This window comes from Manacus vitellinus, unplaced genomic scaffold (genome assembly GCF_001715985.3).
Source record: "Manacus vitellinus isolate BGI_N305 unplaced genomic scaffold, ASM171598v3 scaffold_7_pilon, whole genome shotgun sequence".
In the NCBI taxonomy this organism is placed as follows: domain Eukaryota; kingdom Metazoa; phylum Chordata; class Aves; order Passeriformes; family Pipridae; genus Manacus; species Manacus vitellinus.
Window position 1 is genome coordinate 21683625 of NW_021940813.1, and position 27993 is coordinate 21711617.

The following is a 27993-nucleotide window of genomic DNA, read 5'->3' on the forward strand; positions in this document are numbered from 1 at the left end:
TTTTTTTCCCTCCTTTTTTTTTAACTGGCATCCAATATGAATGCCTGTCTGTTTCCTCTTTCTCTTCTTTGCCATTGCAGCAGCAACGTGGAGGCTTTTATTCAGTTAATACATAATAAGGGGATGTGTGTGCATATATGTTCACATATGTGCACGTTTATGTAAATATGTAGTGAGGTGTGAAGGCGATTAGTTATATTATTTAAAGAATAAGAGATTTTTGATGTTCAAATCTTCAAAGCCACAAACATATTTCATTTAATAAGTTAAATTATTAATAAACTATTAAAATAAGTATTATTAGGGACCTAAGTGTATATGACCATGAAGAAATGGGAATAAAACCTAATGGAACCCCAAACAGGAATTCAGGTTCCAGAGCTATCTGTTTCTGAGGTTGTATTTTCCTCTGATAATCACTACAACAACAAAAGCTTTCTATTAAATTTGGAGACAGGTTCTCTTGGTTCCAGTTGTGGCTTTATAAGTTTTATCTGTGTGTTAAAGTTGGTACACAACATAATTTCTCAAATTTTAAACTGTCTTGTTTGGTAGGGGCATTTTGTCTCAGAAATTGTTTTGGATCTATTGCATACTTTTTTTCCCCTGAATTTAACTTTTTTCTGTGTAATAAATCATTTTGAAGGATTCAGTAATTTTTCTTCAAATCTGTCATTGTATCTTGTAATTGTGTCTTAAGCCACTGGCTAGAGCTGAAGAGGTGGAGTTTGGCAGGTACAGTTGGGTAGTGGCTCTGGCAGAGCACAGTATTTTGCATATATCCTCCACAGTTCCCTTCTTATAGTGGCTATAGTGCCAGTGTACAGGATCCCTGTTTTGTTTACTTTATTCTGTAACAATCATACCCGTGTGACTCCATTGTGTCAGGTTTGTTTCTAGTATCTCAAAATTTTGCTTTGAAGATCCCAGTTCAAGTGCAAGGGTAGGTGATCCAATATATGGTATTATTTTAGGAGAGAATTTTGCTAGCTGGTGTTACGACCCGCTCCAAAAAAAGGGGAGAGGGGTAACCCAGGTTCTTATCAATAATTCCCTTGGGGTGGATTAGAGTGAAACGACACTGAATAATCGGTGTCTGAAAACATATATTGGTAAGGTTTATTTTAACAATTTTGTATCAACAGGTATGCTAGCATTTTGGGTGTTGTCATATAACAACGTGGCATAGAGATAACCTTTGGGGGGGGGAAATGCATAGAGGAGAAAGACAGGATAAGAGTAAGGGAGAGTAAGGAAAAAGAAAAGAGAACAGTGGAAAAAAACGTATATAGTCACCGCCCACGGGGTCCAGCGATGACACTTGGTAGTTGCCTCTTCCATGTCTGTCAGTTGAAGTGGTGGCCTTGATCTGCTGGGGGTGAAGGAGAGAAGCCCCCACACGCCAAGAAGTTATGAGTTGTTCTATCCATGGTCAGTGTCACGGGCCGTGCCTCGAGCCTCCAAACTCTCCCTGGCCTGCGCAGAGTTTCTGTGTCTGGCCTGGTTCCCACCTTTCAAGATTGGGGGGGGGGGGTATGGGCTTTAATGGGCCATCAGAGTTATAAACTCGGCTCTTTCTGCCTTTTCAGGGCTTGACACCTTCAGCATTGGAGGGAGGGATGGGCCCAACTGTCCATCAGAGGTCAAAAGCCTGCAGAAAAGTCTCCTAGAATGCATAAATCATTAACCGTTTCAGTCTCTGACAGCTGGTGAGAGCAGTACTGCCTTGATAACGTGGTGTTTAGTCAAAGTAGCTCTGGTTCCTCTGTGTGCTTCTGATCATAGACATATGCTTGCCTTCCAGTAAGAGAAGGAACAGAATGAGCAACTGAAGGTGTAAAAGAATGAGTTTCCCTCAGATTAAGAAACCCAGTTGGATACAAAGTACAGAAATGAGTAATTACAACAGAGTAAGGAGTGCCAGGAACATGAAGTGTTACCTACCTGGGGAAGATCACAAGCCATAAAGTTCAGTACAAGGAGAAAGTCCAGTAAAGAAAAAGAGGGGGCAGAAGCTAGGACTGGCACCTTGTGTGGACTGCATCCAAAAATGACAAGAGGAAAGGTATTTAAATATAGAAATTACTGAAGGGTGGATAGCGTAATTAAAAAAAAAAAAAGTTTAACAACTCCCGCTGATCAGTGGACATGACTCTTCTGAAGAAATATGGACAGTGCAGACCCAATGTAACCAGCATTAGGTATGTAATTTTTGGAGGAGTGGAGTGTGGTGTTAAGTTTTCTTTACTTTGTTTAAACAGCACTGTGTTTATTTTAAAACAAACAAAAGAAAAATGTTCCCAAAAGAAAATTAAGTTGATGAAAAAGCAGCCAAAAATTACTGACAAACACCTGCCTCTTTTATTTTGCTAAGTGGCAAGTATTGAGCCAGTTCTCAGCACCAAGAAGGCTATTCACAAATCTTTGCTTGTTCAAATATTAATTTTGCTAGATTCTTGTGTTCTCTTAGATAACATGTCCCAAGCATATTCTACACTTGCATCACAGACGTACCAGTCTGGATAAAATTTGTGGAGCTGAAACATCACAATTACTCTGAGTAACTGGAGCATGGAATACAGATCAGCTTGAGTCAGAAAACTCTTTGTGCCTCCCCCACTTTGGAGGATCCCTGAGCCTGCAAGTGTGCAGGCTGATGTCATACGCCAAGCAGCAGTCCCTGGGAGAGGAGCTTGACTGGGAAGTTTAGCCCTAGGAAATTAAAAGCTGCAGTAGAGGGGTTGCTGAGCCAAGCTGTGTCACAACGCTCTCAAAATGCGGTGCCTGTGTTCAGTCCTCAGACCCCTCAGCAGTGATAGCTCGTGCTCCATCTCTTACAAACAGAGACCTACTTCAGAAGTGTAAGTTGTGGTTTTAAATGATTTTTCTGGATCTGCTTTCCTCAAGTTTAAATGGCCTTTTTTTTCTTTGCCTTCTGTTACTTGTAGGCACATCTGAACTTGTTTTCTTCCCTCCCCCAGTCTGATTTGCAGCTTTTGAGGCAGATATACTATGAAAGATTTGAATATATTAATAAGGCTTAAAGACACTTTTCATGGTGACCTTTAAAATATCTCAAGTTTGAACTAAAACTAGTCTGGAATAGGAAGAACTCTTCAACTTGGGATTTCAGAATAAATGAAGCACAGCACTTGAGTATACTTCTCTGCATTTTATTGTGTAAAATAATGTAAGTAGTGAATTAAGGTCTCATCTACCTCTTTCTGAAAAGCTACTTAGGCAGTTGTGACTGAGTTGATGATTTCACCATTCAAAAGTTTTTCCTGTTCAGCTAAATGATACCTTTTTTTTTTTTTAAATGTACTGCGTAGCTGTGGGCTGGAGTTTCGTTTAGTGCATGCTGCCTAGGAGACTGTGGTGCTTGCAGTCATCAATTGAAATTGTGACATGAAAGAGCCATTGTCTTTGGCAAAGCAGCTGACACTGACTTTTTTTAAGCTGCAATTAATTAAAAGTCAGTTGTGAACTGTTGTCATGTTTGAACAGGATTTTAAGCCACTCATAGGTTATTGAAAGTAAACTCTTCCATTATATCCTGTATTGTATTTATCTTTTGTGACTAAATGAAAGACATTCACTTTGAGCTAAAGTAACATCCACATTTTGATGGATATTTTATGTCAACAAAGCTGCAGAGGTGGCAGATTGGTATAGCATAAGTAGAATGATAACGGGGTCTGCATGATGGAACTGTTCAGACAAAATTTTGGGAACTCTTGTATTAGTGGAGTGTGTGCACGTGTTCAGACTGGAGCTTGAGCAAGCTGGCATGTCAGAACTTGTCAGAGGGAAGTGCAGAATTGTATGAAAGAAAATATTGTCCTCTTGGGAATGTTGGGAGGAAAACTACATCATTCAGTTTTAATTACACCTATTAACACTTCTCAGTATAAAAGGCTTGCTGATGATGCCATTGCTAAGCCTGTTTTTCAGGACTTTGTGTACATTTCCAAGTGAGCTGAGGTTTAAACTTGCTCCATGGGTTCCTATACTGTGATTAAGTAAAAAGATGATGATAAACAAACAAGTATCACTTGAGCAGTGAATGGCATAACCAAAGAGTGTGTTTAGTTTAAGGGGTTGCAGAGCAGATAGCAAAAGCAAGTTAATACCAGGTTTTTATTTCAGGTTTTAACTCAGGCTACAGTGAGTTTTTTTGTACTTTCTCATGTCTGTTTTATAATGCTGTAGTAAAGATGAAATGGAACAACAATAGTGAAAATTAGAGATGTGAATGTGGGTGAAATGGTAACCAATGTTCCTTCTGCTGTAGAAGCGCTAAATTTAAAAAAAAAAAAAGGGAGAAGGAAGTGCCTGCCTTGTGTTAGTGGGTAGCTTAGCAAATATAATTTATATAATGTGTTTGTATACACCTGACAGCATGGAGATGGCCGAAGTAATTAGGAATGGGGGTTTTCACCTTTTTGCAACCTAAGGGCAAAAACTAGCACCGATCAGAACAGTGTTAAATTGAATGGCCTGTGGTATTTGAGATTGGCTGCTGTGTGGGGGTGAAAAGAGAAGCTGCATAATACTTGTATGAATTGTGCTGCCTGAAATGCAGAAGAATAGTAGATAATGTAAAGGGGCAGAGCTGGTAAAATTAAGCAGCAGGGGCTGTGTGTCTGACTGAAGTAATCAAAATGTAGTGAATGAGTATAAATAGCTACTCTCCCTTGGTTCTCATAGCAAATGTCTTTCACTTCAAAAAGATGAAATATGATGAAATACTGTATGTAACCTAACTTTATGATGCTGACATGGATGGGGGTGCTTACAGGTAGAATTAGTGGATAAAACAAAAAAAGCAGTGGTGTGCACTTGATCAGAGTCATACACAGAGTGAATTGAAATTTAAAACCACTGGGTGTCTCCTGACAGAATGACTTTCACAGGTGAACTTTGGTAAAGCTTCCTGTGAAAACTGAGTGTCACGTCTTCATTACTTACTGGAAACGGGTTCTTTCCTTTAATCTGAGTCAGGAGGAGAGGACATGCCACCGCAGCATAGCCATGCAGCTTGGTGTTTCAGCGAATTTCCCGGAATATTTGACCAAGAAGTAGCTGGTAACACTGTAAAACCAAGACATAGTTATCAGACAAAATCTTTAGTCTTGTTTAGAGTGCCACTGGAATCAGTTGTCAGGTTCTGAAGTTTATGTGATTTTCTGCTGAGCAAGGGCTGGGACTAAGAAAGCATTAGGCAAAGTAGGTCTTCAGACTCTAGGTATTCAAAGTTGGCCAGCTTTACCTAATTTTAAATTTAAGTTCAGAAAGTACTCAGGCTTATCTGTGTTCCATTATTATGACTCTTCCTGCAAGGTATTGTAGGAGGTTGTTCAATGAGTTTTAATTTTGGCTAAAACCTGATTATGTCACGAGCTGATTTTAGGAGGCCTGGAATTGCTGATACATCTTGCTTAAAAGGGATGTAGCAGATTCTTTCTTAAGTGTGCCTAGCCCTTCTCTTTGCATCTTTAAAATGCACAGCAGGTGTTGGGAAATCCCCTCACCCTTTTTCTGGACTGAGCAGTTGAATGCAGCAGAAATTGCACAAATACATGCACGAAGGAGTGCCTGGGCCTTGTTAGAATGGGGGTGGTGAGCTCTAAAAAGAGGTGATGTAAAGTGATGTTGGACCTGACAATTCAGAAACAGTGCTGGATATACATAAGCAAGGTAGTGTAAGTAAATACTGATTAACTAATCTGAAGACAAGTAAACTTGGAGTAAACTGTATGGAAAAGTACCTTCTCTTCTGTGAACATCTGAGAGATGAACGATCCATGTGAGATAGTGGGTAAAGCACTTACATTGGGGTGGGAATGTCACGGTTTGTAGAACTATAGAATCATTTAGGTTGGAAAAGACCTTTAAGATCAAATCCAACGGCCAAGTCTGCCACTAAACCATGTCCCTAAGCACCATGTTGATGTCTTGTTCTACTGTCTTCATCTATTTGGACAAATTACATTAATAAGCAGTGTCACTTGTTCTGAAATGAGGGGGAGTATGTGTGTGTGTCTTGGGGGAAGTACAATGGTCTGTTTTGTGTTAATGTACATAATACTTTTAAATACCATGACTCACTGATAATTGAGTGCATGTATTATGTCAGTGTCTTGTCAGTGTTTTTTCCCTATGGAATTCGAGCAGGTCAAGATTTGCTTTCATTTCTGCATGGAAACACTGTGCCCTAGGTTTGGAGATCTTTGCCCTTTCCTTTTGTTAATGTGACCATAATGTAACAAGTGTACATGTCCTTTATTGCTGTTTGATATTTGACACTGTTTTCTTTTTTACACTTTCTGAAAGTACTAAATATGGTATCTGGCTAAGGCTTCCTTTGAAAAATGAGACAATGCCAATGACTAGGGAGGGGGAAAAAATTAAGTAGTAGTTCTGATTTATGAGAGCATAATGCTATCGAGCAGTAGGAAGTAAAGACTTTCAGAATATCTTAGAGTGGAATTTACTCGACTGTCACATGAGAATAGCATTTTTTTCTTGTGTGTTTTTTTTTTGAGAACTAGTTAATTTACTATAACAAGGGCTTAAAACATGAGCAACTTCATCTGCAGATGACTAGAATACTTGAATGTAAGATGCTATCTTTTTAATAAGCAACTTTCTGAATTTCTTTTATTTAGATTTTGTCTTTAGAATCCTGTGTTCTTCTGCAACTTGTATTTTGTGAAGCCTGGCAATCAGCCCAAGTGCTGCTGTATCTTCCTTTCCCAATAGAGAGGGCTCATTTTGTTCCTGGTAACTTAAACTCTTGAAAAGCTAGTTCTCTTCCACCATAGTCCTCTGAAACCTCTGATTTATAAGGAAGCAGAAGATGTAATTATTTTGTCTCCTTGATAGCAAAGTGAGCTGAAATTCTCAGATGCACTGCTTTTTCAACTGAGTTAATGTAAAAAGCTGAGTGGCTGGACCAGTTCTTGTAAAAGATTCAAATATGAAAAAACATCTGGAGAAGGGGAGGTAGCCATCCTTGATACTTGGAGAGCAAGTATTTCTTACAACAACTTTGCTGTCCAAACAAGTTGTGTTGTGTTAAGCACACCCTTAGTGAAACCCTAACTCAATTTAAGAATAGATTACACAGTAATTACTTCTACCATTTGTATGGATGTTCGTTACTTTTTTGCAGTAAAATTTTGGATGTGTGAGATGAGGTCATTAAACATGTAAGTGTGGGAGGGAAGAAAGTCCTGAAACATTCTGTGTCTTCTCATTAGTGCCTGACACCTAAAAAATAGTAATTTTTGTTTAAATATGAAACCATTGACTTGTATATTACCTGTGTAAACCACCTCTAAGGTCAGCTGTTATTTTACTAGAATAAAGAGCTAAGCAATAGAATATAGTGCAAATGGTTTTGTTCTTTAATCATTGCTTGGATGGGGTAGCATTTAGGAATTGCCTTTGAGCAATGGTTGCTTAGAATGATGGATTGGATCCTGTGTCTGTTTTTCCCTGGAAGGACTCCAAATCTACAAATGCCTTTGTTCCTGCAGTTTATTTAATGCATAAACCGATCACGACACTTAAGTTGTATTGAATTACTTTTTTATTTATTTGACCCCTTGTTTTATTGGCATATTTTGTTGTAGATGAGAATCCAATGTAATTTTAGTTGTCTTGATAATTTAATCTTAATTTGCTTAAATATCTTGTGTACACAGTGAGGAGCTAGGAGAATTCATGGAGATGAAAGGTGCCAACAGCCCTGGGATCCTTGTACTGACCACGGGCCTCAGCAAACCTTTTATGCGTCTGGATAAATACCCCACGTTACTCAAAGAACTTGAAAGGCACATGGAGGTATATCTTATCAGCATTTATGTTCCAGCTTAATGATGATTTGACAACAATTATTTTAAAGGTACATGTCAAACATGATGGGACCCAAAACTACATTTGTTTGCTCTTCCGTCAGCCTTCTAAAGTACAGGCTGCAATGGTTTATTTAAGACTCAGTGCAGTGAAACTTCCTGTAAAAACTAAACATTTAAAGTGAAACTGTCCAGAGAAGCTAATCATCGCTCTTAGAACAGTCTTATAGGGGTCTTTAGTTGGCTTAGAATCGAATGTGTCTCCTGCATACTACCTGAGGCCACTTTATCTTGTAGAAGGAGTGCTGTTTCTCACCTCAGCATGTTGAACACATCACCAAAATAGTCCCTTTGACTCCTCCTCACCACTGTTCAAAAGTGATTGTTACAATACGGGAAGATGTTCAAGGAGCTACTGTTTTCACCTTTGCATTTTGTAGGTTAGATGTTTGGAGTGTGAACAAAGGAGAGAAACAGAAGGCATATGGGTCTTGTCACACAACTTGGTTTGTCAGTCAGTGACAACGGAACATGCTAGTTGGTCTGTAAGGAATCATGTTTGTGACAAAGCTAACATGCCAAATAAAACTCTCCTCTTAGGATTTCAAAATCTCTTATCCACTAGGTCTTGTAAAACTTCTGTGGCTCTATTTAAAGTGTAAGTAGGAATGTGACAAATAACTGCAGTTTTACTAGAAGCAACACCCACCAGTCTTTGATATAAAGCGGCCACGAAAAGAGAGCAGATCAGTCTACAAATTCAATTTTGCAGAATTGTTTATTTGTTTGTAGTTCAACCTCTAACATTTTTTTAATTAATTGTACTGGAACTAAACTTTTTATGTATGTTTTCTCCATTGGTTTTAGGATTATCATCCGGATCGTCCAGATATTCAAAAATCCATGACTGCCTTCAAAAATCTTTCTGTAAGAGTCATAAAAGACTAGATTATCTATTTAAAGTAGAATATTTTCTAATTTTATCTCCCTCTATTGCTTAAAAATGTGACCTTTTTTGTAACTGTTTGTATAGTAAATTTTTGAAAGCCTGGAGGTTGATGCTGTTTGTAGCAGAGCTAAGAATGGTAATTTAGGATGGGGAGTTGCAGCAAATAGATTGTTGATGTCAGAGTTGCACAAAGGATTCTGCACCTCTGTCTGCCCTCTCATCATGCTTCATTTCCCTTTCTACCGGTGCTAACATAAGTAGTGTCCTGAAGAAGGGCTCTGTTAAACAAAGGAGTACGTTTTCTGATGTTTTTAAAGTGCATTCCTTCTCAGGTAATGGTGTTGGAGCTGGGGGAGAGAGGATGAAGAGGAAAGTGCTAGTGAAGTTCAGAAGATGCAAGACTTTCAGTAATAATTGGAACATTGGAAGCTTAGTTTGAACAGATGAGCTGTCTGTTACTGCCTTTACAAAAGAAACCAAAACCCACACCTCAACTGCAACAAGTATATAATTAATGCAGTCTGAGTTACAATAAACTTAATGTTTTATGCTTCCTGTTAGGAATGTGTGCCGGTGGTAACCTGGCATTTTTTTTTTTTTATTTTTTTAAATCAGAAATTTAGTGTTGTCAGTGTTCAGAAGAGGTTTGTGGATTCCATCCTGTTGGGTGCTATACAAACAAGAGGAAACAATTCTTGTTGAGAAAAATTCAAATTAATAGAAGCAGGTTGGGGACAATAAAAATAGGAACACCGGGTTATATGTACTCACTATTTGCACAGATGGCATGTGTCTTTTTACTGAAGAAAGAGGCTTTCTTGTATAGACATGTATTTCTGATAGCTGTGTTACTCTTTTCTGCTGAGCACATTTGGACATACGAAAATTTGAAATATAAAGAAAGGAGAAATTTGAGAAACAGCTATGACTGAATTTGGAACGGCAATTGGAGTCAGTGTATTGAAAAGTAAAATATTTAAGTTAGCAAAACTAGTTTATAAAAAATATTAGTCATAGTCATCTAAATGAAAATGCTTCAAGTAAGGTGCTGTCTTCTGTGTACCAGAAGCACAACAATAAATACAACTGTAGTGATATTTCTATCCTTAACCCATTCCAAATTGATGGAGTTAATAGAAGTGGTATTTTTCCCTATGTTTGTTAGGCACAATGTCAAGAAGTACGGAAACGGAAAGAACTTGAACTACAAATACTGACAGAAGCTATCCGTTGTTGGGAGGGAGAGGATATTAAAACACTTGGCAATGTGATTTACATGTCCCAGGTCATGATTCAGTGTGCTGGAAGTGAGGTAACATCCTTCTCATCTTCACTGCTGGTCTTTCCATTTTGAATAAAGTTCATTATAATCATTATGCAACAGAAATAAACAGAATGCTTCAGAGATGCTAATCTAAGTTAAAATCTGTCTCTGTTGATTTAAAGCCTTTTTTCAAAACCTGGAAAAAAAAATTTCCTCAAAGATGGATGCTTTCATCTGTAAAATTTATTGAAAAGTGACCGAATACAGCAGTTATAAATATTGTAAGATTATTTTTGCAGGACTGTTTTGAATGTGCATAATTAAACAGGATTTTTCATGTGTAGTTATGTTACAGGATCATTTTGCATAGTAGTTATCACAGTGTGTTTTAAATAGCAAATGCGTTCAAGTTTTATGTTGTAAAGTGTCTGGGGCATACGTTTCTTCCTGTTTTGGGCACATTGCTCAAGTAGTCAATTTTGAAATGCACGCTTGAGATATTCTGTTATTCTGTGATTCAGAAATGGAATAAGATGATAAATTAGAAAGTTGAAAGTGTCAAAGTCTGGGATCTTTTTTTTTTTTTAACCAAAGAAACAAACAAACCACACAAAGAAAAGCTTGTACTACTATTTTACCTATGTTAAAATAATCTTAAAAGCAAGTGTTAACAGAAAGGAAATGTTATACGAGTTACTGACATATTTTTACTGCTTGTTGTTACCCTGAAAAATTAATGAAGCTTTGAACCTGGTGGGGGCTTTTGAATTGCAACCTCATTCAGTCAGCTTCCTGCCTTGGAACAAAGATGTCCATAAATATAAAGAAAAAGAAAAATGTTTATGCAACTGAATATTTAAAAGTTAGTCACTTGATATTTTTCTCTCAGATATTTAGTCAGGTGCTAAAGTAAATAAGATTCAGTAGAGTTAATAGTGCATCTTCTGCAGTCATGTCTCTTTTTGAAGTCTTCAAAACAAATCATCACCCCCCACTCTCATTATGAGATAAAATGTCAAATGGAAGGGACTTCTAGAAGTTTCTGCATAGCACTACATCTTTTTGACTAGATACAGAACAGTTTCATTTGTGCACCAGCAGTGGGGTTTGGTTTTCTCTTTTTGAAAATGATACAGACCTTTGTAAATGTTTACTGAAGAACAGGAACATTAAAACTTACTAAGGACTTATATTTTTGCAAAGATACTGGAAATTAAGACAGTGGCTTTGTCAATGGATGTATTTGTTTTGTCATAATGTTTTAATTTAGTGCTTCTCTGTTTTGTTGTCTGTAGAAGTAGATTAAGAGTACACTTACTGCTCCTTCCCTAAAAATACCCCAAAACAAGACCACAATGGACAATTCCATACATGAAACCATCAAATTAAAATCAGACCAAAATAATGAGTGCTTTTCTTCTGACTACAGAATTATTGATTTGTTTTTAGTACTTTGGGGCATAATCCAATATTTAAAAATCTGATCTCTCCAATTTGAGAGACCACAGTCTTGATACTATTGTAACAGCATCCATCTAAATTATATTAAGAAATATACCCAATATGTAATTTTGTTTTTGCTGAAATTGGCCAAACAGTGGTTGTCATATATTAGACAAGGTCAGTATTTCACCCAGACTGTAAAATTTTTCTTCTAAAAGCAGAGTAATCATGGAGTTGTAATGTTGATAGTTTTTAATAATGTAAAATGGAAAAAGGGGGGAGGGGACTTGTGATGTTGTATTTACTTTTTCATTTTCTTCTTTTAACAAGGAAAAGAATGAAAGGTATCTTCTTCTCTTCCCTAACATTTTGCTAATGTTGTCTGCCAGCCCAAGAATGAGTGGGTTTATCTATCAGGTAAAGTAATGCATGTACCTATGTGTATAAATGTGCTGGGGGTGTGTGTTTTTTCCAAATCATATTTCATAGAAAACTTGGAAATATTATTAAACTTCTGCATTTATAAAGGTAAAAGGTAAAATTCTGGCCTATGAGGCCAGGTTGTTTTGTTGTTTTTGTTTTTTTTTTTTTCTTTTTTGCAGCTGTGACTATCAGCAAGGAGGGGTTTTTTACCTTGTTAGTAGTTGCTAATGAGAGGAAGTATCGGTAGCTTTTTAGATCTACACAGAAAAAGTGTGTTGTTGCATAGGTTTGTTAGTGCTCTTTGACTGCTGCTTGAGTCTTAAAAAATTACACAGTCCTTTTAAGCTTTCCTTGATAGGCGTTGGGCTTTTACCATCAGTTTGTTTATATGGAGCTACATCAGTGTTTTATCTCTGAATCAGCAGAACGCTTTTAAAATTAATCTTTTAGTTTTTTTATTTAATGATTGCTGAGATACAGTGTAGAAGTCGTTCTGGGGCTCGCAGACTAGGTTCCCTCTGGATGAAGCTGAACTGGAAGACACACTCCAAAAATGCACTTGCTCTGCTCTGACTGTTGGAGAAGATCAAGTACATGGGCTGACATTCAGTCCTTAGCCCCAGCCTAGGGCTACCCCCATGTAACACCACCAGAAATGCATATAATGTGGCCTTTGGGACCTTAGCACTAGGCGTTTCCCTCCACAAATCCTCTGCTCACTGCTGGTAGACACAGTCTTGGAGCTCTTCTACCAAGTTCCTTTTCTGAACACTTGTGGCTGTTACCCCACAGGCCTATTCCAGAGATAGAACAACTCTGCTTTAGTGCAGGAAGATGACTAGTGTTTGGGTTGGCTCCCCTGTGGCTCTAGGGCATGTTTTGCAGAAGCACTTTACATTTTGGATGTGTAGTTCCAAAGACTCCCGACAGGCAAATGCACAGTCCATGCATGACTTTTTGAAATCTGTATAAATGTTCTTCAAGTATTGCCACGCAGGTTTGAGGCATCACAGTAAAGCACCAAAAGCAAGGGAAAAACCACAACAAAGTTCTAAAGAGATTTCACCTGCTAGAAGTGCTTCTGTAAATCAGGCACTTGAGCAGTTTATTCCTTTCTCCTGATTTACCTGCTTTGAAGGAATGCTGAAACTTAGTCATTCGGTGTTCCTGTTTTATCAACCAGAGTCAGTCACAAAATGTGACTTTTTTTTTTTTCTATTAAGAGGTAATAAACTCCAAAATTTATGTTTGGATTCATACCTTACCTGCCACGATAATAGCTGTATTTGTCAGAAATGGTGTTGCCTTAGGTAGTTCAAGTGGACTGTTGAGTTTCTTAGCTTTGTGCTCCTTCTGATTGTTCCAATGTTGATGGAGGTCCTAGAAAAGGCAGGTTCCAAGTGGCACGTTCAGAATTTCTTATATAGGTAGATTCTCGTGTACTGATTAAAAAGGCAACTGACTGGGAGTTTAATGTGTTAAAAAGCAGTATGAAATTAAACAATCTGTGAGGTTTTATTTTGCCTCTCCTACTGTATGTCACATTTCTTCATCCTCCCTCCCACTTCATCCCCTAGGTGCACATCATTGTTCAGGAAATAAGAAAATAAGCAATTTTCTGTGCATTTGTCTTCAGCTTCTACTCAGAATGGCCACAGCCCCTTCTTAGAGTTCACCATCCAACCCTCCATTGAATGCAAATCTCTTAATTTCCTCATAACTTCTTGTATGATTTTCTTATCACTGAGCATGTCTCAAATTTGAATGACTACATATTAACAGCAAGGTAAAATTATTTTCAGCACTGTTTGTGTCTGAGACGGTGGCTCAGAGCCACGTCTGGATTGTGTAATGTGGGCCTCCTGGACATTTTTTTGAGGTTCATGCTTCAGAACTCAGATGGATATGGACAGAAGATGATGCAGTTCCCTCAGTCATTCCCACAGAAATTATGCCACTGGGGGCTGCATCCTTCATTACACCCTCCTTGCATTTCTGAATAGTCCAGTTGTCAACAGGCTTCAAATTATCTGGTTGATAGTGCTGATATCTGCCACATGAGCAAATGAGGAGAACTTTTAGCAGTGGTAAACTGAAGTCACAAGGAGCACAGACCATACTTCACAGGGGGACTACATGATTGTTTGTTGAAGGAAGGGGAATATGAATGTTTTACAAGTTCAGTTCCATTTTTCTCTGTGTTTGCTGGCTGTACCTTTTCCTGCCATGTGGTTCAGGTCATCTTTGTCACCAGTCTTTTGCTTAGTGTACCCCCATATTCCCTTCCCGCCTATGTCAGAAGTTCTTGTACATCTCTCTGTTGTGGTTGTATGCTGTGTTATTCATGAACCAACAAACAGGGAAAAACAGGGAAAAGAGCAAATTTTAGCTGCATTGTAAGTGCACATGTCCACCACATTTCCTTCGGTGGGGAAGCTGCTGCAAGAGAACTCTTCCTTTCTCTTTGGTATCTTGGGCTTGAGCATGTTCTGTGCATACAGAATACCAAGTGATTTTTCATTTCCAAGCTTGTAAGAAACCTTTGTCCATTCTACAGTTGTTAGGAAAGAAGAACAAATAAAGTCGGTTTTTATTCTTTTCTCTCATTGGAGCCAAAATTCCACAGTATATAGTATTTGCTCTTTTGCCAGCGTGTGTTGAATAGTGTTTCTGTGCAGGAGAATACAGGATTTGTCTTAAAGAACTTTTATTAAAGTTGCAGTTTTGGTAAAGCCTTTTATCCTGAAAATATTCGATCTTATTTATTGTTCTGTGTTTTTAAAGGGTCAAAAAGTTATCCTAAACTGACTTTTTTTTCCTGCTTGACTGGGTTTATAATGAGATCTTCTGCAAATTAGTATGTTCTTCTAAACAAAGATTACAAATTTAAAGGCATTTACTGCTTTCCCCTCCACCCCCAATATTTCTGTGAGTGCATTTAGTAATGGCATTATTAGAGAAATAAATATTCAGTAAATAATTGATGCATTTGTTTAGTGGAATCTTTCTTTATAAATATACTTGTTCCACAGACCTTATTTTGAGAGCTAATCAAACAGTTTACAAACAAATATGCTTAAAGAAAGTCACCATTGCCTCTAATCATGTAACATGGATGACCCTGAAGGTCTCAGTTTCAAGAACCTGAGGGTGTGAGGAGTGATCACTATTAAGTTTGTATGGATTTCACAGCCTGCATAGGTACCAACTATTCTTATTGAAGTCACAGATGTCCTTTTCAGAAATTGGACATAGGAAAAACTTCTGAGATGTTTGTGTTGTTTTAAATGTTTTTAAACCCATCAATGTGTGTGCATTTGTCAATTTACTATGAATGTTTTTGTTCAGAGCTTAAAGTTAGTATTTTCTTTACTTTTAATGTTTTTGTGTGGTTTGGATTTAACTTCAGTGTTACTGCCCTTTTCTTTAAGGGAAAACTGCCCATGACTGGAATGACTATTACAAAGCTAGAAGACAGTGAAAACCATAAAAATGCATTTGAAATATCAGGTATTGCCCATTAATATTTTTATTTACTACTTATTCTAGGATATACTATTTCAGAAATCAGATACTCTGTCTGGACAGAGGAAAAAACTTTTTTGCTGTGAGGGTGACCAAGCACTGGCACAGGGTGCCTGGAGAGATCTCCATCCTTGGCGTACTCTGAAGTTCACTGGCCATGATCCCAGGCAACCACCTCTAGGTGTCTGTGCTTGAGCAGAGGGGTGGATGACCTACAGAGGTCCCTTACAGCCCCAGCCATCCTGTGATTATACAGATTTTGTAAGGCTGCTACCCAGAGTCTCACTTGAAGACTGCTTTTTACTGCTTGTCTTAAGCAGTTAGGGAGCTACCTATGCATGGGATTCATCCAGGAATTTCTGTATCTTAATGAATGGAGGCAGTGGCCTTGGAGAAGGTCCTTTATAACAAAGCAGTTTACAGTATGCTGTTCACTGGAAGAACAGGAGTTCTAGAGACTCTAGAAAAGCTTTGAGCAAGAACTTTCTTTTAGAAATGGTCCACCTCTTTTCTGAGAGACCTTTAGCATCTCTGATACTAATGATGATTGCTGTTGTGCTTATTTTGGATAATTTCTGTCTCTTAAGTCATCTGTTTCATCATATATCATATGTCCTTAGGCAATTTAAAGGACAGTGGGAGCAGGGTCCACAGAGTGGAGCTTCATACCTTCATTTATTTCCTGGATTAGTTCTGCTCCAAGCAGGTTGCATTAAAGTAAAATGATTTTGACCCTCTCAAGTGGTTGACAGTATCATATCAATGCCATGAGGCACAGGGGAAAAAAACCTGTTGATGGTGTGTGTTTTTTGAGATGATGCTATGGAGCTGACCTCAAGAAGAATGTGATGGGTTAAATGGAGTTAATTGCAGAAATTAATTTTTGGTTGAGATTGCATTCCCAAATGACTTTTCCTCAACTTTAATACTGGATTCAGACCAGTTTTATGTTGCCTTCTGAGAGACCAGTGAACTCTGTTTTATAACGTTTCCTGTATTGTCGCATACGGACTCAAGAATGATTTTTTGGGATCTTTGCTGGCTTTCCTGTTAAGAGTGTAAGGCTACTAGATGAGCCTGACTCCTACATCTATTTCTTGATATTAAGGTTGTGCCTAATTACTAGATCTATGGAAGAAAATAGGACTTCTGTACTTGGCTAAGAATAACTACATGGAGGCAATGTCTGTGATGCCTGTCTTAAGGCAACATCTGTTACAACCTGGAAAAGTGGGATGCTGTTGTACTGAAAATAGGAGTTAAAATTTTTTGCTTACTACTTAGAGGATATAAAGTTTTAGGAAATGAATGTCTTTCATAATTATGTCGCATTGACTAAGTTGTTCTTCTGTGATTTCCGATATGTTCTGGTATCTTTTCACCTAGGAAATATGATTGAAAGGATACTAGTTTCTTGTAACAACCAACAAGATTTGCATGAATGGGTGGATCACCTGCAGAGGCAAACCAAAGTCACAACTGTTGGGAATCCCACCATTAAACCTCACTCTGTGCCGTCTCACACGGTAAGGAAGAGCTTCTGGATTGAAGTGAATGAGCAGAATTAAGTTGTCTGGCAAATATACCACAAAGGAAAGCATTATTTCTTTTAGCCATTAGTAACAAGAACTGAATGTTGTGACTGTAGTTTAATGGGTCAAAAGACCATTCTGTTTTTAATTGTGGGAACAAAAAATGGTTAGATCTTGGTGTAATAGTTTAACTGGATAAAAGAAAATTAGTTATCATTACTTTTTCTGTTTTGACCAAGTAATACATCACCGTCTTTTAAGTATACTTAGAATAGTAGGTTTTAATTGGTGATGTATTTGACAGGCTGTGGAGAAACAATTTACTAAAGTAATTTCTTTTGAGTTCTGCATTTGAATTGTTGGATATGAATGGATCTAAATTTAGCTCTGTCTCAGTAGAGAGAGAAGTGGGAGCAGGGCTGCTTGTAGCTATTCTTTCTTTAGTGTTTGCTCTGTGGTAGACAATGAAAATTGTTTAAGCTCCATTTTTTCAAAAAATTTAGTGTAAAAAATTTTCAGAGACCAGCTGCAATAAACAGAAGTACTAGATAGCAAGTGAGATTATTTCACCGGTCCTTGATGATACTGTGTCTTCGTTAAGATAATATGCTTTCTTTCCTTTCCCATCATGTTTGACAGCTTCCTTCTCATCCAGTAACACCCTCCAGTAAGCATTCAGACAGCAAGCCAATACCACTGACTCCTGCGTACCACACTCTCCCCCATCCGTCACATCACGGGACTCCACATACCACGATAAACTGGGGACCGCTGGAACCTCCGAAAACCCCCAAGCCTTGGAGTCTGAGCTGCTTGCGGCCCGCGCCGCCACTGCGGCCTTCAGCAGCTCTTTGTTACAAAGAGGTGAGATGCAGCGGCCAAGGGTTCTGTAGCAGGCCTACAACAGGAAGTTTTAACTTTTTTCACACACCACCATTTTACGATTTTGTGCATGTTTTTGTCTAATATAAAGGTGATTTGACAGCCAATGCTGAATCAAAGGTAACGTACCAGTGCTGTTTGTTTCAAAGAGGAATTTAGTCTTACGGTTCAGAAGATACGAAGGCTTATTTTGTTTTGTTAAGTAGCATGTGGTATGAGATAGGAAACCGTTCCAAAAGCTATGAGTGTGTTTAGCCACATGGTAGGTTAATTTGGTCCTTCCGCTACATTTTGCGTAGTTTTGTCAAGAATAAGAAAACTTCAGATTTATGTAAGAAGTTTGCATGTATGTAAGAGTATTGCATGCTCTCTAGCCTGGTGGTATCTCCTCTTTCAGTATTTTTATCATGCATTCTAATTATACTAGTGTAGTGTAGAGCTACAGGGCCCAGAAAGTATCATGCACTTATACCTAAGAACATTTTATTCTGCAAGTATGAGATGCTGACAGCAAAATTTTATTTTGCAGATATCTGAATTTCAGATTCATAGAAACTGTAGCCTAAACACTGTGTCCCAGCAAGGCCTGGCTGTGTTTTTGTTATTGTGGGGTTTGGTTCTTTTGTTTTGTTTGTTTGTGGCTTTTTGTTTTGTTTGTTTGTTTGCTTTTGTTTTGTGATGGCTGTGTGTGACACTTTTCTTTTGTAAATCCCCTAAACAACAAGGAAAAAGTGATAAAGTGCTCTGCATTGCAAGATTAGTATTGTAGTTTGGTTGCTACAAGAGGTTCGTCTGTTTGACTGTATTACTTTGGCTGTACTGTATGCTCTTTTTGTTATTTAACTTAAAATACTTTCATGCTTTCATGTGTAGGCTACTAAATTATCTGATATATTAAAATTTTATCATCTTTACAATATTTAGCATACAATGATGCTCAAAACCTATCCTCATTTTCTTTGATCTGTCCTGATCATTCACCTTTTACTTTCCTGTTCTTTATTTTCATAGAAGATGTCTTGGGTCCTTAGGGTAAGGGGTAGACCAGCATATTTGAGCAGAAATGCTGCTGGGGTTTTTTTGGTTGGTTGGATGGTTTGGGTTTTCATTCTTTTGCTTTTTGGTTTTTTTTTTGCTGTAGGGCTTTGTAAGAACAGACCTAAACTTTTACAAATTTTGGCTTTGAAGAGTATACTACCTGCCAAGCTTCCTTGTTAGGTCAATTTTTACCTGCTTCTAAGTAGACAAGTGAAATGGATCACGTCTCTTCAATAGTTCAGGAAAAAAACCTGTATTAATGTATTCCTACCTCTTCCCTTCACTCTAGCTCCCAAACAGTCTGTGTGCTTTTGCAGCAGCTTTTCTATATATTTCTGTTATTAGAACATATAAAATACCTGACTTCGTGTATAGTTGGAGGAAGGGTAGAGTGGAAATCAACCAATTCAGGCAACTTGAAGGTGGCAAAAAATATTAAAAAACTTAGCTTTGGTGCTGTTAAAAGGTTTTTAGTTAGTAGCTTCGGTATGCATCTTAGAAGTTCAACTTTTGAAATATTGTATAGAAGCTCTACTCTTTTTATTTTCCCCATACAGGATCTCAGTAAAAGCCCTAAAACCATGAAAAAGCTGCTTCCCAAACGCAAGCCAGAACGGAAGCCATCAGATGAAGAGTTTGCTCTGAGAAAAAGTAAGAGAGATTTGAACAAATGTCTGCATAATACAAGTGCTGGAATTAACATAAGTTCAAATTCTGTGAAAGTTAGGTGTACAGTGGAAGCAAATCTAATTTCCTCTCTCATGTCAGGGGAGAGGGGTACGTATCTCCAGAGGATAGTTTGTTTTATTCATTTTAGGTGCTTATGCTACAATGGCATTAGTTATTTTCTAGTGCTTTACTGATTAGGATCCACTGATACAGTGGATGTATGCTTGTGAAGTGCCTATTTCTACCTGTTTATTAGCAGGAAGTGAGGTTGAAGGTAGAGTCATGTAAAGTTCAGTAAGGTAAACCTGACTTTTAATACTGTAAACAACAGTTTGAAGATTCTGTACCACTCTTGCAGAATACTTTGTAGCTATGTTCTTAAATTGATTATGGTAGGAGCTTCTGCTGAGCTTGGTTTTGGAAGGCTGGTTATTGCTGCTGAGTCAGAGATGAGTTACTTCCATGGTCATTTCTGAGATCCAACAGTCTTTTCTAACCTTCTATAAATAAGGTAATTTGCTCATCTGTAGCTAAAGAAATTGCAGAGCTTTAGACTGCTTGAAGTCAGAAGAACAACACTAAACTGAGAGACTCTAGTGAATGTACAGGAAAAGAGAAGGGTCAAGATCTGGATGCTTGGATATTTTGGAGTGGAGAGAACATTGCAGGACTGGAAGAGATACTGAGCAAGTTTGCAGGCAACAGAAAACTCAGAGCTGTTGACTCCCTCAAAGGCGTGGAGGTCCTGCAGAGAGACCTCAACAAATTAGAGGACTCTGCAATCACCAACCAGATGAAGTTCAACAAGGGGAGGTGCCAGATTCTGCACCTGGGGTGGGGCAACCTCAGATGTAGGTACAGACTGGGGAGTGAGATGCTGGAAAGCAGTGCCATGGAAAGGGACCTGGGAGTCCTGGTCAATGACAAGTTGAATATAAGTCAGCAGTGTCCTGGCAGCCAGAAGGGCCAGCCCTGTCTGGGGGGGGCATCAGGCAAAGCATCGCCAGCCAGTCGAGGGAGGGGATTGTCCCACTCTGCTCTGCACTGGGGCAGCCTCACCTTGAACATTGTGTGCACTGTAATACAGGAAAGATGTTAAGCTGTTAGAGAGTGTCCGAAGGAAGGCAACGAAGATGGTGAAGGGCCTTGAGGGGAAGCCGTGTGAGGAGCAGCTGAGGTCACTTGGTCTGTTCAACCTGGAGAAGAGGAGACTGAGGGGAGACCTCATTGCAGTCTGCAATTTCCTCATGAGAGGAAGAGAGGGGCAGGCACTGATCTTTTCTCTCTGGTGACCAGTGACAAGACCTGACAGAATGGCCTGAAGTTGTGTCAGGGCAGGTTTATGTTGGATATTAGAAAAAGATTCTTCACCCAGAGGGTGGTTGGGCACTGGAAGAGGTTCCCCAGGGAAGTGGTCGCAGCACCAAGCCTGACAGAGTTCAAGAAGTGTTTGGATAATGTTCTTACATATGTGGTGACTCTTGGGAATGGTCCTGTGCAGGGCTAGGAGTTGGACTTGATGATCCTGATGGGTTCGTTCCAACTTGGTATATTCTGGGATTAATGTTATCAAGCAAACACGGTGTCCACTTAGTTGTCAGTGACACCACTGTAATTCTTGTGTAGAAATTTGTGTGATTGAATAATCCAATTACTTGCATCAAAGACAGGGTATTTTGTTGGCCAGATCTTTACTGTAGCTTTTGCTTCTTTGTCCTTTGCTCATGTGCTTTTTAAGACAGAGTTGTGCCTTGAGTATGGGGTGCATAAAGTGTCTTATGGTGACAATTGTCTCTTATTGGCTTATGGAGGGTTGGAGAGTGAAAGGTTTTCCTCAGGACACTGTTGGTTTGTCTAAGGTGTTAGTCTTTCTGAATGTGCTTTGAATTTCATATGGTAAAGGTTATGGTACTGAATAGAATGATCCTCTTCATGGATGTGCAAGTGGCTATTTTATTTTGGGATGTTTTATCCTTAAAGGAAAGTATCTGTTGAGGAAAAAATGAAAGTACTATAGTACAGTATCATTTCAGATGTTGGAGAATGGAGATTCAGTAGTTGTAATGATAGTGGTAAAGCTGTCAACTTGCTGACTTAGCAATTATTAAAGAACACAGTGGGAGGAGTTAGGAGTTCTTATTTGGGGGAAGGAGGGAATCTGTGGCTTGCAAATATATTGTTCTACTCCTAATTAAATTAATACAGTATTTTGTATGTAGGAGATAACTTTCAATAAAAGGTATTCTTTGACTTAAAGGTAACTTTAACTCCAAGAGTGTTACTTACAAAAATCCTTACAGATTCCTAGTAATTAGAAGCTTCTGCTAGTGCTCATTCAGCTTTTTCAGCTTTTTTGTGGAGCTGTAAAAGTTTTCCATGGAGGAACTTCCATTGAACTTAAAGCATACTGATAGAGAGGTTTGGGTTTTATTACTTATCTTTTCTGGAATCTGAGGGATTTATGGCCTATGTTTTGAGAACTGCTGTGTCAAATTAGCATTATAACAGACAAAACAAAAGAAGTAAGGTGTTCTAATTGAGTGCCTCACAATACTCATTTCAGAAGTGAAATATTTGTCCTGCTACTGTAATAATCATAATAATGCTGCTGCATTCTAACTACAAAATCCAATTATTCTTCTTGCCTGAAAGAGGAATAGCCTACACTTTGGACTACCTGCAACTCTTAAACTCTAGGAGAATTATATCAGGTCAAGATAATTTCTTCAGAAGTTTGCTTGACAGCTAATCCTGACAAATGTTTGGACAGTTGACTTTGTTCTGGTGATAACAAATCACAAAAACTAACAGGATGCATTGGCTGACAGAGAACGCAACTACACATTTTGATGTTGAAAGTCGTTCAGATTCATGTAGCAGAAAATGTTCAAACCTATTTTTTTTCAAGAAGGTAAACAGGAAAAATGCTTTTGAAACAACAGATTGTCTTGCCTTGCTTGTAGACTTCTGGTTCCATCTAAACTAATGGCAGAGGTACCTCTAGATTCAGATTGATTGGAATTTCACTCTGTTGCAAGTATTTTTACTGACTTGCCCCAGGAGAAGATTTGATGTGGAGCTCTACCTTTAGGAAAATTTTGCCATGTTAAGCTTGAATAGTTAGATATTTTTCAGTAGTGCTGATTCTATGTTGAAGTGTGATAAGTTTAATTACTTTACACAGATATATGATAGTGGCATCTTTCCTACTGCACACTGGACTGAAATTGTACTGAAATTATGCTGTTAATTCTGAGTTTCATTTTCAATAGTGTGAACTGTTGAAAGGGATATATATATATATATATATGTACACACGCAAACACCAGAAGTTTTCAGTGTCTTCTTTGAATTAATACTCTGTTCCTTGATTTCTTTGATTAAATAATAAAGTAATATGCAGATGAAATTGTATGCATAAATAATAACTAGACCATACAGGTTTTTTTCAGTGTAGTGACTGTTTTAGAGGCAGAGTGTTTATACTTCAAAACCCATTCTGTGCAATTTCAGATGCTCAGAAAATTTCCTGAATGTGAGGGTGATTACTCTGACTTTTTTCTAAGCATTTCAAAATAGTATTTATCTTTTAAAACTGTTACTTTAGTTTGTTGAGGTTCAGTTAAAATAGTGTGATTAAGAGAATTTTCAAGGGTTGATTAGGCTGAACTTTGGAAATGTAGTGATTTGCAAAGACTTCTCTGTATTAGGAAATATGACCATGTTTAAAATTCTGCTTTTTCCCATTGATTCTAGGTACAGCTGCTTTAGAAGAAGATGCTCAGATTCTTAAAGTCATTGAAGCATATTGCACAAGTGCCAAAACACGTCAAACACTAAATTCAAGTAAGTTAGAAAGTAGTCAAATGGGTAGAAATGGCTATCTAAAACACAAATTACATAGTTTGCAAAAAGAGTGTTGTGTGTCCTCAGGCCTTTGCAAATATCAAGCTGGACCTGCAAGAAATAATAACCTGTTTCTGGCTTAACATCAGTGCCAAATGTTTATGTATTGGATGCCAAGGAGCATGGTTAGAGACTGTTATTCTGTCAGTATTTAAAAATAATCCAGAACAACAGAAACCCGAACTTGTCATGGTTTAAAATTGTACTAAACCTTCACTAGTGAATGAGAGGTGTGTGAACTGAATATGACAGTTAAACAGTATGCTTTTGATTAAATTTCAAGAAGCTGGTTAAGTAGAGATGAGGAATGAAGAAGTCATAATAATTTTGGAGGACTGTATCTTTGTTGTGTTCTATTTAACAAAGACTTTCTCTATGGAAAAGTAACCTAGACTTATAAAAATTTCTTTAATTTTACTGCCACTAGTTGTTTTTAGTATTAACTACAAATTTTAACCCCGTCTCATAATTTCAGGAGAAGTTGTTCTCAGCTATGCGTGTTGCTTAAAGCCATTTTTAGTTTCTCAGATCAATACCTAGCATATTGAAAACGTGTAACGTGCCTCTGGGGTCCTACTTCATTTAATCCAAATCAAGGTTGCCATGTGGAGTTCCTCTGTATTGTAAGTAAAACGTTGCACAAAGCAGGGGAGTCCACCAGCATGTGTTCCATTTACACGAGGGAGGAGAAAATGCTGTTGGCTTTGTTCCTTTTTGCACTGTTGAATACTGATTTAATTCAGAGATCCTTGGAACACAGTATAATGATCTTGAAGTACTTGGCTGGTTTTGCTGTAGTCAGGAACTAGGACAGTGGACATCATAACTTCCTGTCCACTAAAGCTGTTTCAACTTGCAGTATTAATCACTCTTACTGCTGTCTACAGTACTCTGGGCCCATTTTGCTTCCAAGCAAAAGCACTTTATGCTGACAGTTGAGAAGCCTCAAAATGCAATTGCAAACTTAGTTCATGGATGAACTAAGATGGATGACACTAATATGTGTCCTCTTACTATTATCACCTTGAAAAGAATGCAACTACTTTGTATTCCTATGTAAGTTAAAGTGGGAATATGACTGTTGTCAGTTTGTACATTTCTACAGACTGTAGAAACTTTTGAAGTAACAGCAAAAGCCTTCCTTTTAATTTTTCTGTCTTGATGAACTGTAGATCTCCAAGGTGATAAAATTAACTACTATTACTATTTTTTTATTAATACTAATCTATTTTATAGCCCTGTAGTCATTACAGTAGTGTTTGTACACTTAATTTGTACAGTTAATTTGGATAAAAGGAAATGAACGTAATCAAAGTTCTGAAGATATACTGTTGTTCCAAACAAAATTAAATAGATGATTGCTGTTTAAATGCCTGAACTATAATCTATTTATTATTTCCAAGGATAATGTGACAAGAAATGGTTGGGAAAACATTTGCACTTGCATAGTAGGGGGTGTGTGCAGATATAAAATGGATATGTTTTTTTTTTGCTTGCCTATTTTTTCCTTTCTATGTATATTTAAGAAATATACATATTGCTGTGGGTATCATTGCATACATCAGAAGTTGACAGTTTTTATTTGCTCTTAGTTGCAGCAAGAAACAAGTTTTTTTTATTGATAAGCACACAGCTGCTTTGTTTGAAAAGAATAGTGTTGTTGTCTAAGACTTTAGGTTTCAGAAAACCGGTTTGTAGACTGGAATTGGAAATGGGGAAAGAACCAATCAACCTGGAATTGCTTCTGTAGGAGCAGTAATCAGTGTAGAATAATAGAATGAGAGAGTTGCCTGTCATCCATGAAGTATGCTGTTGTTTTACACACTCCATTTTTACTTCCATGTTAATATTCTGCCTGTCCCTCACAGCACTCCTGGGCAATTCTCCTACCTGCACCTTAATCCAAAGCCCAAGGGGTGCTGCTTTTGGCAGCGTCAGTTCAGCAGAGCTGTGGCACCAGTGCACGCTAGTAAGGTGTGACATTAGAGGTAGCAGAGCAACTTTTTTTCAGTTCTTTGGGTGGGAAAGATGTGGGGTTTAATTTGGGGAGACAGATGGAAGTGAAAGAGCCAAGTTTTACTTTCTCGTGCTTCTTGAATACTGAGTTTGTTTTGCGTTTCTACTTCAAATGAAGACTTAAAATCTTTTGCAATATCATGTGTATTGCAAAAGCACACCCACTTACATGTTTCAGTCCTTGGATATTGCCAGGCCTTTACAAATTAAAAAAGGGTCCTTAGACTACCCCAGAGATCTAAAGTATTTAATTGGGAAGGTAGATTCAGATAGAGGTGTGTTAGGAAGAGGTGTGTGAGGGGTCGGAACGGGCTAGGCAGTACTGCTGTTAGCCTCTTGGCCCTGTTGTTCTGTGAGTAAATTTATCACATGGTTTAACAAACAACAAGGGGTACAGGCACGGAAAACCTATACTTTGGCAGTCCCCTTCAGTGGGTGCAAGATGTTGCTGCTGATGTAGAAGTCAGCAGCCGTGCTCTGCATGAGAACCTTTGCTTTTTTTTCCCCTGCATTTTCCTCTTCACGGTGGTGACACAAGCACTTCTGTGACTGTGTCGTGAGCTGGTGGAAAAAATTACCTGCTTGAAAAAACTAACCCTACAAAAGATTCTTTCATCAGAAGGTGTTTCCTTACCTGGCTCACGAAGCAACTGTACAAAAGATTGTGTCATTACAAGGGAGGGAAAGGATGGAGGTACAGATATCTGATGGGGAAGGGGCTATTGCTTTTCACATCAGCACTGGATCATGCTGGCTTACTGTGTTTATTGTTCTGTGCCCAGTCACCCCCCCCTCAGACCAGAACTGACACTGTATTTCAAAAGAACCTAACTTCCTCTTCAAAAAATTTTGTTATTCGAAATTCTCAACTGAGAGTAGAAGCTTAAAAGTCACTTCAAAATTGTATTGTAATGGTTCAAACATTATTATATGCTGAGTGTAATTTATACCTAAACCCCAAACAAATTTGAAAAAAAAATAAGAAAAAAACAACAACTTTGGTGCCTTTTTAACAATATTTTCTCTTTTCCTTCTCTTCCCATCACCTTTTTGCTTTTATTTCATGTGTTTGGTTGTGGCTATTCCTTACGTTCTCCTCCTCATCCCACCTCTGCCTATCCACATCCACCATTTCATTTCACCTATACATCCTTAGCATGGCAAGGCACTGACCTGATGCATAATCACGTCTTGGCTGATGATGACCAATCAAGTCTAGACTCCTTGGGTCGTCGCAGTAGTCTTTCTCGTTTGGAGCCTTCAGACCTCTCAGAAGACTCTGACTATGACAGTATATGGACAGCCCATAGTTACAGAATGGGGTCTACATCTCGTAAGAGCTGTTGCTCATATATCTCTCACCAGAACTAATGCACTTCTGAGCTTTTTCTTAACAAATGCTTGTTGTATCACAGCCTGCTTTTCTTAGATGTTTTCTTGCTGTTCCTTGTCTCTTTAATGTGATATTTTAACAACTTCTGAGGGAGCTCCTGAAACTTCAGTTATACCTGGTGGATGGCTCTATTGCCAATTCAATACACATACAAATAAGTCTTTCTAAAAAGTGTATATCCTGTTAAGGATGCTATTTCTTGAGGGCTTTTTTAACTGACAGATGTTAATTTGTAGTTCTGAATGGTCTTTTTTTTCTTTTGACTTGGTCAGTGTAGTAACAGGTCCTTTGTTTCCTTTTTTATTTTAGATACAGCACATTTTTATATTTTGTACTGAAACCATACTGGTTTGTGAGCTGAGTGCCAGCTATATGGAAATACCTTAGTGGTAGTGGTTGGATTTTCTACATATTATTAACAAAATACAAAGCTGGTAGAGTAAGAAAAATGCAGCTTAGAAATAAGCGGTACAAGAGCTGTAAAATCATTCAGATATTCACGTATCTGGCCTATTTGTCTGGAAGAGCATTTGCTAATCCATAAAAAATTCTGGTTTTATGGTGCTGTCTTTTCCTCATTGCTTAAAACGTTTATATGAAGGACCTCACTGCTCTCCCCCCACCCCAGTCTGGCAATTGTCATGAAAACCTGGCAGTCCATGCTCATTACATGCAGTGTTTTGATAATCTCATGTTACCTGTGGTCATACTGTCACTTTACTGTATGCAGTAGCGTGGCAGAAAGCAGGGTTTAGATGTTTACTTGCCTGTTAAAATGCACAGCTGCCAACTCTCAATTGACCATTCTTCTTCAAAAGACGAGATGAAAATGTTTCCCCTGATGGAGGCTCCAGTGTTCAGCATCTGAAACTCTAGGTACAACTGTAATCAAATTGGCTTGTTTGAAGTTCTGAATAATAGAATGCTTGGCTTTTGGGTTGTACTGTTTGGAGCATGTCCATGACAGATTTTATTGTGTCTTGTAACTTCTCTCATGAGCAGGTTTGTTTTCACAGCAGCTCTTCACTTACAGTCGTGTTGGCTTTTCAGAGAACTGTGATATGCTGTGCACAGCTGAAGGTCTCAAACCT

At 38.1% G+C, this 27993-nt stretch overlaps 1 protein-coding gene across 6 annotated transcripts in view; it reads left to right on the forward strand.

Moving 5' to 3' along the window:
• Positions 1 to 27993, forward strand: part of ARHGEF7 (Rho guanine nucleotide exchange factor 7) — a 108374-nt gene that overhangs the window by 65374 nt on the left and 15007 nt on the right. For 3 of the 6 annotated variants that reach the window (XM_018084135.2, XM_018084136.2, XM_025896256.2), the window contains 10 exons: positions 7713 to 7851; positions 8730 to 8789; positions 9977 to 10123; positions 11849 to 11935; positions 15373 to 15451; positions 16853 to 16992; positions 17638 to 17862; positions 19476 to 19569; positions 23344 to 23433; positions 26666 to 26842. In XM_018084135.2, coding sequence (XP_017939624.1) covers positions 7713 to 7851; positions 8730 to 8789; positions 9977 to 10123; positions 11849 to 11935; positions 15373 to 15451; positions 16853 to 16992; positions 17638 to 17862; positions 19476 to 19569; positions 23344 to 23433; positions 26666 to 26842 — 1238 coding nt within the window. Of the gene's footprint in view, positions 1 to 7712; positions 7852 to 8729; positions 8790 to 9976; positions 10124 to 11848; positions 11936 to 15372; positions 15452 to 16852; positions 16993 to 17637; positions 17863 to 19475; positions 19570 to 23343; positions 23434 to 26665; positions 27779 to 27993 lie in introns of all 6 variants that reach the window. The other 3 variants (XM_025896255.2, XR_003916323.1, XM_018084137.2) reach the window with 3 other exon arrangements.